The sequence below is a fragment of the Hemiscyllium ocellatum genome, chromosome 45, assembly GCF_020745735.1.
Source record: "Hemiscyllium ocellatum isolate sHemOce1 chromosome 45, sHemOce1.pat.X.cur, whole genome shotgun sequence".
Taxonomy (NCBI): Eukaryota; Metazoa; Chordata; class Chondrichthyes; order Orectolobiformes; family Hemiscylliidae; genus Hemiscyllium; species Hemiscyllium ocellatum.
The window spans coordinates 9,855,250-9,868,030 of record NC_083445.1 but is presented as its reverse complement, the minus strand read 5'-3'; the positions used below and the strand labels follow the sequence as shown (position 1 = coordinate 9,868,030).

The 12,781-nt window shown below is 41.9% G+C and overlaps 1 protein-coding gene across 1 annotated transcript in view; it reads right to left on the bottom strand.

Annotated features, from left to right (window-relative positions):
- The window catches only part of nfixb (nuclear factor I/Xb), a 425,963-nt gene that overhangs the window by 121,568 nt on the left and 291,614 nt on the right, over positions 1-12,781 (bottom strand). The window contains exon 4 of the mRNA XM_060855041.1: positions 1,758-1,820. Coding sequence (XP_060711024.1) covers positions 1,758-1,820 — 63 coding nt within the window. The remainder of the gene's footprint in view (positions 1-1,757; positions 1,821-12,781) is intronic.

The window sequence follows — 12,781 nt, the reverse complement described above, 5'->3', positions numbered from 1 at the left end:
TAAAGCTGAAAGTTGGCCACTCTTTATTTGTGCCCCAGTCACATTCTGTGTGGGCTTGGCTGGAGTGGATGTATTACACAGTGTTTACCAGTTGGTGTTAGAGTAGTAATCATTCTCTGAGCATTTCAATGTAAAAAGCTACTAAAACCACCAATACCCTGCCCAACACACAACACATCGTGTGTACTCTCCAGTTGTCTGACACAGTTGTAAAAATAAGTCTAGACCTGGACTGCAGGGGACACTGGATGACCTGATAGATTTCCAAGCGGTTTGGACCAAGTCAAGAGGAAAGTCATTTGGTAATTACTAGTCTGAAGCATCGAGCATGTCCAGATTGGGCTAGAAGAGCTGGAATTCAACACCTAAGGGCAAGGAGGGATTTAACTGATGTTTCTCAATCAGTGAAGGAACTAGCCTGCATCTGAATTGTTAGCAGTTAGGTGTCACAGGACCAGGATGTGGCAATGCGGAATTGCACAAGGTCTGGCCTTGGATTAGGGTGAGATTATCAGAAGAACAATGGACCTTTAGAACCAGTAGCTGGTGCGCAAGATACTTTAAATTGCTTCAAGACAGATTGGAACAGAGCAGTTCCTGGATTGCTTCCTTCCACCTAAAGATGGAGCAGTCAGAGAGTCATTTCATAGATTTATATTATCCTTCCCAAACCTGGCTGCTCTTCATCTCTGATTTTCCGCTGATCTCTGGACACAACATGGCTCTGGAGACTGTTGTGAGACAATCGATTGCTACCTCTTATTTTTCATATGGCAAGCAGCATTGCAACAACTGACTTTTCTACAAATGTTCAGAAAAAGTAATGGTTAGATTTAGGTTGGAGAAGGGAGAGGTATCATACCTGGGTATCCTCAAACACCAGCCACTAAATGTGAGTGTGCAGGTGCAGCAGGTGGTGAAGAAGGTAACTGGTATGTTGGCCCTCATAGTGAAAGGATTCAAGTACAGGACTAGGGCTGTCTTAATGCAATTGTACGGGTCTTGGTGAGACCACATCTTGAGTACTGTTTTCAGATTTGGTCTCCTTATTTGAAGAAGGATGTTCTAGCTGTGGAGGGAGTGCATTAAACTTTTACCAGACTGATTCCTGGGATAGTGGGGCTTTATGAGGAGAGACTGGATCCTATATTCACTGGAATTTAGAAGAATGAGGGGGAATGTCTCATAGAAACCTATACAATTCTAACTGAATGGGACAGGGTAAACACAAAAAAGATGTTCTCAATAGCCAGGGAGTTCAGCACTAGGGGTCACAGTCTAAGGATATGGAATGGCCATTTAGGATTGCGATGAGGAGAAATCTCTTCGTCCAGGGAGTGGTGAGCCTGTGCAATTCTCTGCAACTGAAAATGATTGAGGCCAAAATGTTGAATGTTTTCAATAAGGAGTTAGATATAGTTCATAGGACTAAAGGGATCAAAGGGTATGGGGTGAAAGTTGGAACAGAGTACTGAGTTGGATGGTCAGCCATGATCTTATTGAATGGCGGAGCAGGCTCGAAGGGCTGAAAGGCCTACTCCTGCTCCTATTTGCGATGTTTCTATAGTTTCTGCTTCCGCTACCTCTGACACCACCAGGGTACTGCTGCCATTCCTAAATACCTGTTCAAGGAGTTGTCAAACAGATCCCAAACCTGAGGTGCCCAGACTTGCTACCTGCCAGCTGTGCCCACCTCCCCTTCCCACTCCCACCCACCAGAGATTCACTCTGAGCAGTGTGTAAACGGCGATCTTTACCATTGGGTGGTGGTTTGACATCTGCGTCTCCTTGCTGGTTCGAGCTTTCAGATTGTCCTGACTCTGTGAGATAAAAAGAGATGGGTAATCAGCACTGGGAGATTCTCTTTGTCTTTCGTTCAACCAAACATTGAGGTGCTCAGACCCCAGAGTTGCCTGTACCCAGTGGAGACAGTGACTTCTGACACTGGACGATAGCTGCACAATCATCATCAATACTTGGGGCTAAGACTTGGGGCCATAAGTGATCTAGAAAGACAGTCCATCTTGCCAAATACATTCACCCACTCAAAACAAACATATGAAATGAGAAAAAGGTCCATTGACCAATAAAAGCCGAGAGATTCATCTGAACCACACTGACATCGACTCTTCCAAGGAAGACTAGTGGCCATACCAACAATCCCACAGAAGGAAGACTATGACAAAAAATTATGGTCATCGGGTACAACTGAATAAAATTTCCAAGACAACCACTTGACAGTACAAGCTTCATTATTTAATCCTGAGGAGTTGCTTTGCACAGATGATTGTCCACTAGTCACAGTGTCCATCGAATGCATAAATAATTGAGTATCCCTACATCTTAAGTACCTTTCACAAATCCATTTATTTTAAAAATGGTTTTATGCCACCTTAGTTTATTGAAAGGGTTAGAATTTCATGTCTGACATCTGTCACAGAGTCTACACTTCGGGCACCTCCATAGCCTCCATTTTTGGGACTTCATTACCAAACATCATCTTTCGCTGGTCCAGTATTGCTGGGTTTTTTTTATTCTTCCCTTTCTCCCACTCAAGGATAGTGTTATGCTTTGATATATAGAGCTACAAAATTGGGAATTGTAAAGGCATCAAGGTGGGAAATGGTGGAGAATGGCAGGAGTTAATCTAATGGAACAAGGCCAAACCTCTAGGATCAGTGGATCAGCAAACTCTAGTTGCCAACACAAGAAAAGCCATTTAGGCCAAGATGCCAATGGTGAAAATGAAGTAGGCTGGGTAGAAACCCTAATTTTCTATATCGCTCCTTTTCAGAGGATGTCTATTAGTCTTACACTAGCAAGTAGCATCATTATAGTAGAGTAACATAGGCATGAGGCACAAGGAGGCTATTTAGTACTATAGTCACTCAATAAGAATATGACTAATGTGGTTGTGTGCTTCGATGTGATTTTCCTGCCTCCACCACACCCTCCCACCCTACCCCACCACACCATCCCCCATAATCTTTGACTCTGACACCTGTTAAAAATCTATCCAACTCCACCTTGGATAAATTCAATGACACAGACCCTGCTCCTTCAATGGGAACAGAAGTACACCGAGTGATCAACTTTGGAAAAAAAATTCTTCCGTGCCTCTGTCTTAATGGGACACCTCTTATTTGTGCTGCCCCTCAGAACAGGAAACACCCTCTCAGGATACATTTCAATAAGGTTACCTCTGAATCTTCTTCATTTTCCCTTTAAATTTTTGAAACACTCCACAGAATTTCACAGGCATGCCCATAAACCATTGTAGGATACCATAACACATAAGAGATTGGGTCTGATGGCACAAAGCTCAGTCAAAGAAGTTGTGTCTCAAAGGGAAAAAGTGAGGTAAAGAGTGAGATATTTAAGGAGAGAATTCAAGAACAGTGGCTCAAAGTAATTGAAGGAACAGCCATTCCAAAGGTGCAATGAGTAAATCACAGAGCGACGTGAGGTCAGAGTCAGGGTAGCAAAGAGATATCAGAGCAGTGTGAAGTTGGGAGGGATCACAGGGATATGGGAGGGAGGCAAGGTGAAGCCATGGAAGGATTCAATAACAAGGGCATGACCTTTAAAATTAAGTCATCGCTTAAAAGAATCAGGGTGGATCAGTAGCACAGGAGTAATGGAAAATGCGATTTGACTGGGACTCAGTGTTCGTCATTGAGCACAGAGGTGTTGAGAGAATGGGATTTGACTGGGACTCTGTGTGGGTCAGTGAGCATTGGGTTAATGGGGGAATGGGATTTGATTGGGACTCTGTGTGAGTCAGTGAGAACTGGGTTAATGGGAAGTGGAATTTGACTGGGACTCTGTGTGGGTCAGCGAACACAGGGGTGATGGGGAATGGGATTTGATTGGGACTTTGCGTGAGTCAGTGAGCACTGGGTTAATGGGAAATGGAATTTGTCTGGGATTCTGTGTGGATCAGCGAACACAGGGGTGATCGGGAGTGGGATTTGATCGGGACTCTGTGTGAGTCAGTGAGCACTGGGTTAATGGGAAATGGGCTTTGACTGGAACTCTGTGTGGGTCAGTGAACACAGGGGTGATGGGGGAATGGGATTTGACTGGGATTCTGGATCAGTCAATGAGCAAAGGGGTAATGGGGGAATAGAAATATATCGCCATTCTTTCCTTCTGTGATAACATGGATAAGGGGAGAAATGACACTTGAAGTGCTAAAGTGTCACAATTCTCAGCCTGAAATTGGCAATAAACATAGCCACTATTACCCTCGGCCTGGCCTCTTGGATTCATGGTCTGTCACTATGGGAGCTACTTCCCATGGGCAATTTCTATCCCAGGGGAATAGTCAGATATCTGAACCATGCTGCAGACTACACAGAATGAAAGCCACTGGAGCTCCATCGGGAATTATTTTTGAAATCTGTGCAGAGTAGAGATTTTTCTGCAGGCACACTGTGGGATAATCCCAACAAGACTTTCGATCCTAGCTGCAATAGCTGTTGAATGCATTCTTTGCTTTGTTTATCAAAATATGAACTGTATGTAAATAGAGCGGCTTCTTTGCCCTTTAGGGTGTGACTGGTGACTGGTAATATATACTATCATGCTGCAAGCTGTTGTAACCTAATGTGGGTTGGGCAACACAGAAACTTTAGATGCATTTCCTTAGGAATGTTAAAAAAAAGGACACTGATTAATGTGTCTGTTGGTTTGACTTATTGCAGATGTTCTTGGTTGCAGACAGTTGACAAAAGGGCCTCATTTTTCTTTTTCCCTTTTCCCTCAGTGATAATTCCCACTTTTAAGTTCAGTTTACATTGCTTCGTCTGTATACAGGATGTGTAAGACATCTACTCTCGTACCCAAGTGAGCTGGAGCAGTGGGTTTGGAGAAGACGTCACCAGGAGTTAAGAGTTCAGGTTTTGTGTCAGGACAGTCAATTCTAGTTCCTAAGTCCACTCAGCTTTTAGACAGAGCAGAATGTTGCAGAAAAACCCATCGCTGTCCTTAACCACTTCTTTTAAAATCATTTTTTCTTTCATGGGAAGTGGATAAGAAATGGCATCGAGGGATGTGTGAAAAAGGCAAGAGTTTGCCATCAAGGAATAGAACTGGAGCAGGTACAATGGGCTGAATGGCCTCCTTTTGCACTGTAACGATTCTACCACTGGCAAGGACATAATTTGCTGTCCGTCCCTAATTTCCTTTGGATTAAGTGACTTGCCAATCCAATTCAGATTCAGTTACATTGTAGGCCAAGAAAGCTTCCTCCTTATCCAGATTGGTTTTATAATGAGACTAGCATTCATTTCCAGTTTTATTAATTGAATTCAATCATTGAGCTCTTACATGGGGATTTAAATGCCCTACAATCATGTCCCTGGATAACTAGACCCAGTGACATTACCATTAAATCAGCACCTGGCAGGGCATGAACTGGGTGGAAGGAGCATGTAACTAATTTATGTCAGTCCGATATGCAGCGAGTGTTTGAATAAAATCAAAATGCTGTGGATGATGGAAATCTGAAACTAACAATCTGAAGTATGAGAGCTGCCTGCTCATTGAGGAACGACCCACTTAGTCAACCCTAAAACGCAGGGCGGAAATACTCCAATCACTCTGGATAACTAGATTTTGAGCAGCAGGAGCAGTTTGAGTTGAGGTTTGGCTGCCGGAGTGGCAATATCAGGACTAGCAATCTGGAGGAACAGCTTAATATATAGAGGAAACATGGGTTCAAACCATTCACTCTACTTCTTTCTCTACAGAGGCTGCTGGGCCTGCTGAGTTTCTCCAGCATTGTCTGTTTTTATTTGGGATTTCTGGCATCTGAAGTATTTTACTTTCACTGGAGTGTTCATCCTCACTGCCTGGGCTCACATTAGATGATCAGCAGGACAGCATATTAGGTGGGGGAGGGTCATTCGGGAGCTCCGGGGAGATGCAGAGGTACACCCCAAACACAGTCACATCTTCCACAAGAACAAAAGAGTCTGCGGGACTTAAATCAATTGGCCCAACTGAGAGGAAAACAACTGAGGGGAGGAATAGAGAAGGAAGAGCACATTTCGGAGATTCACGATGCCCTTTTCTAACAAATGTGTTTGAAAGAAGGAGCTTGCAAAAGGAACTGGGTGCAGGAGTAGGCCATTCAGCCCCTCAGGGCTCTCTACCATTCAATACAAACATGGCTGGTCTCATCTTGGCCTCAAATCCACTTTCCTGCCCACTCCCCATAACCCTTCAACTCATTACTAATTCAAAATCTGTCCATCTCCTCCTTAAATGTATTCAGTATCCTGGCATCCATTACACTCTTGAGAAGTGAATTGCATTGACTCATAAGCCTTTCAGAGAAGTAATTTCCCCTCATCTCTGTTTTTAATCTATCATCCTTTGGCCTAAGACTATGACCTTCTCATTCTCTAAGGTAAAGTTAAGCCATAGCTAAACGAATAGCGAACAGTGCTGAAAGCTTCGGCTTACCACTAGGCCTGTCAGTGCCTAGCACAACAGCAATAGCCTAAAGCAGGGTAGAAGCTAGTGTGGGAGGAGAGGTGAAGGAGGGGAAGCAGCAGAAAGAGCCCCTAACAGGAATCTAACTACCGATGTACACTATTTCCCCAACCAATCAGCCATAAATACTGACTACTGATGAGAAAAACAGCAGCATTCTGCATTTCAACAACGCTGGTGTAAGATACAGTTCAGATCACAGAGACTTTTTGTAATTCCCATGTCACCGCCTATATCAGGTTATATAATAGTAGGTCCCAAAGTGGGTAATCTGACACAGAATTGGATTTAATCATTACAAGTCGACTGAAATAAAAATCTGCAAAGCTTTAACTGTAGTGCATATTTTTCTTACAGACTTTTGGAAAATATTTTCCAAATTGTACTCTGCCGCCAGTTTTTGCTTAGTTTTTTTCCCCAAAGCAATCTGCCGTTTGTGTCTGATGAATTCAGTAAAAGGCGATGTTTCATAGGAAGAAAAGGGGAAAGGATTAATGTATGAAGAGTTTTCAGATGCTACCCAATTACCAGTGGGAGAGGGAGAATAATGTGCTGTTCCATGTTCCTCTTGCAGACGGAGAGCTTCTTATTTGCATTTTAGCATTCATGCCTTTCAGTCAGAATGGTTTAAGAGTGGTGAGATGGTTGAAGTCCTACTCTCAAGGATTTGACCACAAAATCCAATCAGGCACTGACAAAGTGCTACACTGTCAAGAACACTGACCTTCAGATGAGAAATTTAACAGGCACTAAATTTAAAAAAGCAGATCATTACAAAGGTAACCAGCTCTGAATTATGAGGGGAGCAATGAGCAAATTAGTACAGGCTGACCAGGTTGCAGAACTGAACCCACATCTCAAAAATTCAATGTGGGAGAAATGGGTTTTGACCCATGAGGCACAGATACCAGTCATGGGTAAAAGGAAGCTGAAATGTTGAGAAGGCTGGGACCAGTGTACAGGTGAACTGTGGAACTAGCATTGCAGAAAGGACTTTAACTAAGTTACAAGGGGAGATTCACAGTGTGAAAGTGAAAGCATCAAAGCATTAGTGCAGGATAGCAATGCATCTACAGGTTATTCTGCTATATTGTGCGTTTCGTTAACACAAATTCTCTATAACGCAATTGACGAATTAGGGACACTGTTTCTAAAGCGTGAACATTTATAACGTGTGTTGGCTGTAACATGATTACATTGCCATCACTTTAAGCACTGTTTCTAAAGCGTGATTTTTCTATAACACGGGGTTGCACAAGAAAACAACCATCATGTTATCGATTAACTACATGAAATGATAACCAGTGTATGACAGGAGGAGGCAGAGCGAACAAGCATAAGGGAAATATGATTTTAAAAATTCAAATCATTTTACCTGTACCACTACAGTACCCATAACAAGATTGATTTATTGATAGTGCAAATACAAATAGATGAGTATGATTCAATAGACATTACAGAGACAAGGTTGCAAAGTGCGGATGGCTGGGACTACATATTCATCGGTATTTGACAATTTAGAATCATGTACAAAAAGAACACAAGGTGGGGCAGCTCTGTTAACCAAGGATGTGACAAGTACATATGTGGGAAATGATCTTGTCTTGGGAGGTCAAAATGCAAAATCAAGTTGGGATAGCTTAAACAGCAAAGGAAGAAAATGGGACTGGTTTATAGATCCCCTGACAGGTAGCAATACTGTAGGACAGAGTCTGAATCAAAAAAATAACAGGGACTTGTAGGAAAGGCATTGCAATATCATGGAAGATTTTCACTTTTGTATAGACTTGACAAATCAAAATGACAAAGATAGCCTAAGGATGAGTTCATAAAGGCTATTTGGATCAGTTTCTCAGAACAATACATTCCAGAACCAACAAGGAAACAGACTATATTAGAACTAGGAATGTGTAGTGAGACAAAAATAATTACAATCTCATAGTAAAGGATCCTCTAGGAAAGAGTGATCACAACATGATAGGATTTCACATTCAATTTGAGGGTGAGTAATGTGAATCCACAACTGGGATCTCCAACCTAAATAAAGATAATTATAAGAAAATGAAGACAGAAATGGCTAAAGTGGACTGGGAAAATAGAGGTGGAAAGATTGTTTTAAAAAAACGAATTGACAGACATCATAGAAGATATCTCATAACCTCTCAACAAAAGTATAATCCATTGAAAAAGATAGATTCTACAAAAAGGATGTAGCTTCTGTGGCTAACTAAATATGTTTCTTACAGTAGGTTAGTGACTACATTCTAAAGTAGTTCATTGGAAGCTATTATATAAATACTGTTATTTTCTTTCCATCTGTATCCCCATTCCTACAACAACAAAAAGAACAGTTCTATCCCATATTTGAATGCTCATTTCGTGAGGCTTTTCTCATCATACCCATTGGCAGCATAAAACATATACCTGATAAGTATGCTTTCTCTCACCAAACAATACACATACACACCCAGATGCACATATTCAAACAGCCAAATGTATACACATGAGCACACACACAAACACATGCACACACACGTAATGTCCTTGAGGGAAGGAAACTGCCATCCTTACCTGGTCTGGCCTACATGTGACTCCCGACCCATTGCAATGTGGTTGCCTCTTAATGCCCTTTGGGCAATTAGGGATGGGCAACAAATGCTGGCCCAGCTGGCAATGCCCTTATCCCGTGAATCAATTTTAAAAAACACATAAGTATACACTCACCTAGATACAGACACATACACAAACACACAAAGTTTTCAGACACACATGTGCATACCCAAGTGCATATACCCATGTGCATACCTACCCACGCGCACACAATTAAATGAAGGCGCACACACACACACACACACACTGACAGGTACGCACGAACACCACAATCCGAACCTCCTTCTTATCTAGTGAAATACTTTGGAATGTAGTCACTGACTTAGAACATAGAACATAGAAAGATACAGCGCAGTACAGGCCCTTCGGCCCTCGATGTTGCGCCGACCGAATCCTACCTAACCTACACTAGCCCAATAACTTCCAAATGCCTATCCAATGCCCGCTTAAATGACCATAAAGAAGGAGAGTTCACCACTGTTACTGGCAGGGCATTCCATGAACTCACAACCCGCTGTGTAAAGAATCTACCCCTAACATCTGTCCTATACCTACCACCCCTTAATTTAAAGCTGTGTCCCCTAGTAACACCTGACTCCATTAGCGGTAAAAGGTTCTCAGTGTCAACCCTATCTAAACCCCTAATCATCTTATACACCTCTATCAAATCTCCCCTAAACCTTCTCTTCTCCAATGAGAACAGCCCCAAGTGCCTCAGCCTTTCCTCATAAGATTTTCCTACCATTCCAGGCAACATCCTGGTAAACCTCCTCTGCACTCGTTCCAATGCCTCCACATCCTTCCTGTAGTACTTAATGTAGAAAACCCACTTAGTTGGCCACAGGTACTATATCCTTCTTGTAGAATCCATCTTTTTCAATAAAATATACATTTGCTAAGGGTTATGATGTCTGCCAATGCTTTTTTAAAAATCATCTTTGTCCTCTATTTTTCCAGTCCACTTTAGCCATTTCTGCCTTCATATCCTTGTAGTTATCTTTGTTTAGGTTGAAGATATTAGTTTTAGACCCAAGTTTCTCACCCTCAAATTGAATGTGAAATTCTATCATGTTGTGACCACTCCTGTCTGGGGGATATCAGTCTGGTCAGTGCACCTTTCTGAGCTACCTTGTTTGGTTTCTGCTGAACCCATAGACAGACACAAAGACTACATTCTGTGGCGTATCTCACGATCTCAGGATATCCCAAACTATTTTACAGCCAAAAATTACTTCTAGAAGCACAGTATGATTGTTTTTGTAATGTTGGAAACAGCAATTATGCGTGCAGCAAGTTCCCACAAACAGCAACCTGGTAATAAACAGATAATCTGTTTTAAAGATACTAGTTGAAAGATAACTGCCAACCAGAAATTCCATGCTCTTGTTTGAAATTGTGCCCTGGAATTTCACAATCATGTGAGAGAGCACCTCTGCTCTCAGTTTGACATATCATATGAAAGCTAGCATTTTTGACAATGCAGAGTGCCATTCACCCATTATCTGTCTGCTTGTACACTGACTCCCCGCCAAACATCATTCTTGATTTTAATATTCTCATGCTTGCTCTCAAATCCCTCAATTCTTTCCCCCCTCACTGTCACTGTATCACCTCCAGCAAAAGTCAATCTCCATGGCTTCTACAGCCCTCCAAATTCTGGTCTCTTGTGCATCTTTACTATTAACCTAGTGAACACGGCCCAGATAATCACAAAAGTCAACCTCTCATCTATAGAATCCATTTACCAGGCCCACTGTCAAGGAAAGGCTACCTGCATTCTCAAAGATCCATCCCACCCTGGCAATGTTCTTCTACAACCTCTACCCTGAACACACGCACCAGCTGGTTTCGATACAGCTTCTACCCCACTGTTGTTAGAATACTGAATGGACTCACAAATTCTTAACATTTGCCTGTACCTGTGTTTTAGTTTTTGATGCTGTTTACTTATTATTTACTTATCTATGCTACTTAACTAAAGAATCTGCCTGTATTGCTCACATGACAAAGCTTTTCACCGTGCCTCGGTACACGTGACAATCAATTCAATTCAATTCAATTTAATTGGATGCCAAGGACATGGAACTCTGGAATTCTCCCTCCTCCCTCCTCTATGTCATACTACCAAGATATCTTATTTCCCTTTTTCCCTTCTGTATGTCTAGCTTACCCTTAAATGGGTTATTCACCTCACCTCTTCCTTGAGTGACATGCTCATCACTCTCTGGACAAAATGGTTTCTCTTGCCCTCTTTATTAGTGACTATCTTATGTTTATGGTGTTTCGGTCCTGGTCTCACTCACAAGTGGAAATGTGTTCTGCAAAACTACCTTAATGAACCTTCACAATCTTAAAAGAGCTAAATAAAATTTATTGTCTCTAATAGGCTGTTGGGAAGCATAGGACTCAATAGAAGCGCTTGGATCTTGCCTAGAGCTCTCCTATTAGAGCAGGAGGAAAAGGTACAATTATATAACCACAGCATTTCTTACTTGAAGGCCTGTAATTTGACATTTTTTTCTTGTGTGCCTGTGTACCTGATTATCCTCTCTGTCCACACTCAATAAAGCTACAGTTGTGAAACAGACAAAGAAAGGCTATTGTGCTTTGATCGATTAACTCATAGTATGTAAACGTTTATAATGACTCGTAAAGCACCAATGTCTATTAATCATAAACATTAAGGGCTGCAAAGAAGACTTTGATTAATGGAAGTTCCTCGAATACCTCAGGCAAAGATTATTAACATAAAGGAGCTCTGTGCATTGCCGAGCACAAAGTGCAAGATAATTTCACACACTCGGACTTGATTAGATTCTTCTACATAGCTGAGAGAATGTAGTTGGATTTTATTTTGCAAATTGAGAAATGGCAGGGCTAGGAATGAAGAACCATTCCCAATCCCAGATCTTCCTGACCTTCGAAGAGAATTAGGTGCTCGTGCAGCAATGTCCTGCTTACTCAAAAGCCCAGAGGCTGTGAGTTCAAAGCCCACCATAGGCCCACTAATTCATTCATTAATTTCAACCAATACTCATTCATTTTAGGCAAGTCACCAGGAGAAATGACCACTAACATTGGTGGAAGATCATTAAAAGATCTAACTGGTTCACTAACGCCCGAGATGGAAAAGACTTAACTCTTATTTGTGTCCGACACTAGTTTACACAATATAGTTGGCACTTAATTCACTTGAAATTCGCACAGCAACTCTGGATAGTTAATAAATGCAGCCTAAGTGCTCACAGGTTGAGAGTGTCCAACTGAAATAGAGCATTTGATTAAAGAATTACAGGCCTCTGCTGCAAGTCTGGGTTTTGGTATTAATTGTGAATGTTTAGAGATAACCTGGTGCGGTGGCAGTGTCCCTATCACTGATCCAGGTAGCTTGGGTTCAAGTCCTACCTGCTCCAGAGGCGAGTCATCACGTCCTTGAACAGGTTGCTTAGGGAAATATCTAGATCATTCGGGTGAATGGTTCTTGTAGTACAATGGTAGTGTCTGTACTTTTGGGCCAGGAGGCCCAGGTTTAAATCCCACCAGCTCCAACAGTGTATGATAACATTAGGTGTATGGCATGGATTAAAATACCTGTCTTATATACCTGTTTTCAAAGCTCAGCAGCAACTTCCGACCCAAAGAGCCTTTAAATTAACCTGATGTACATACC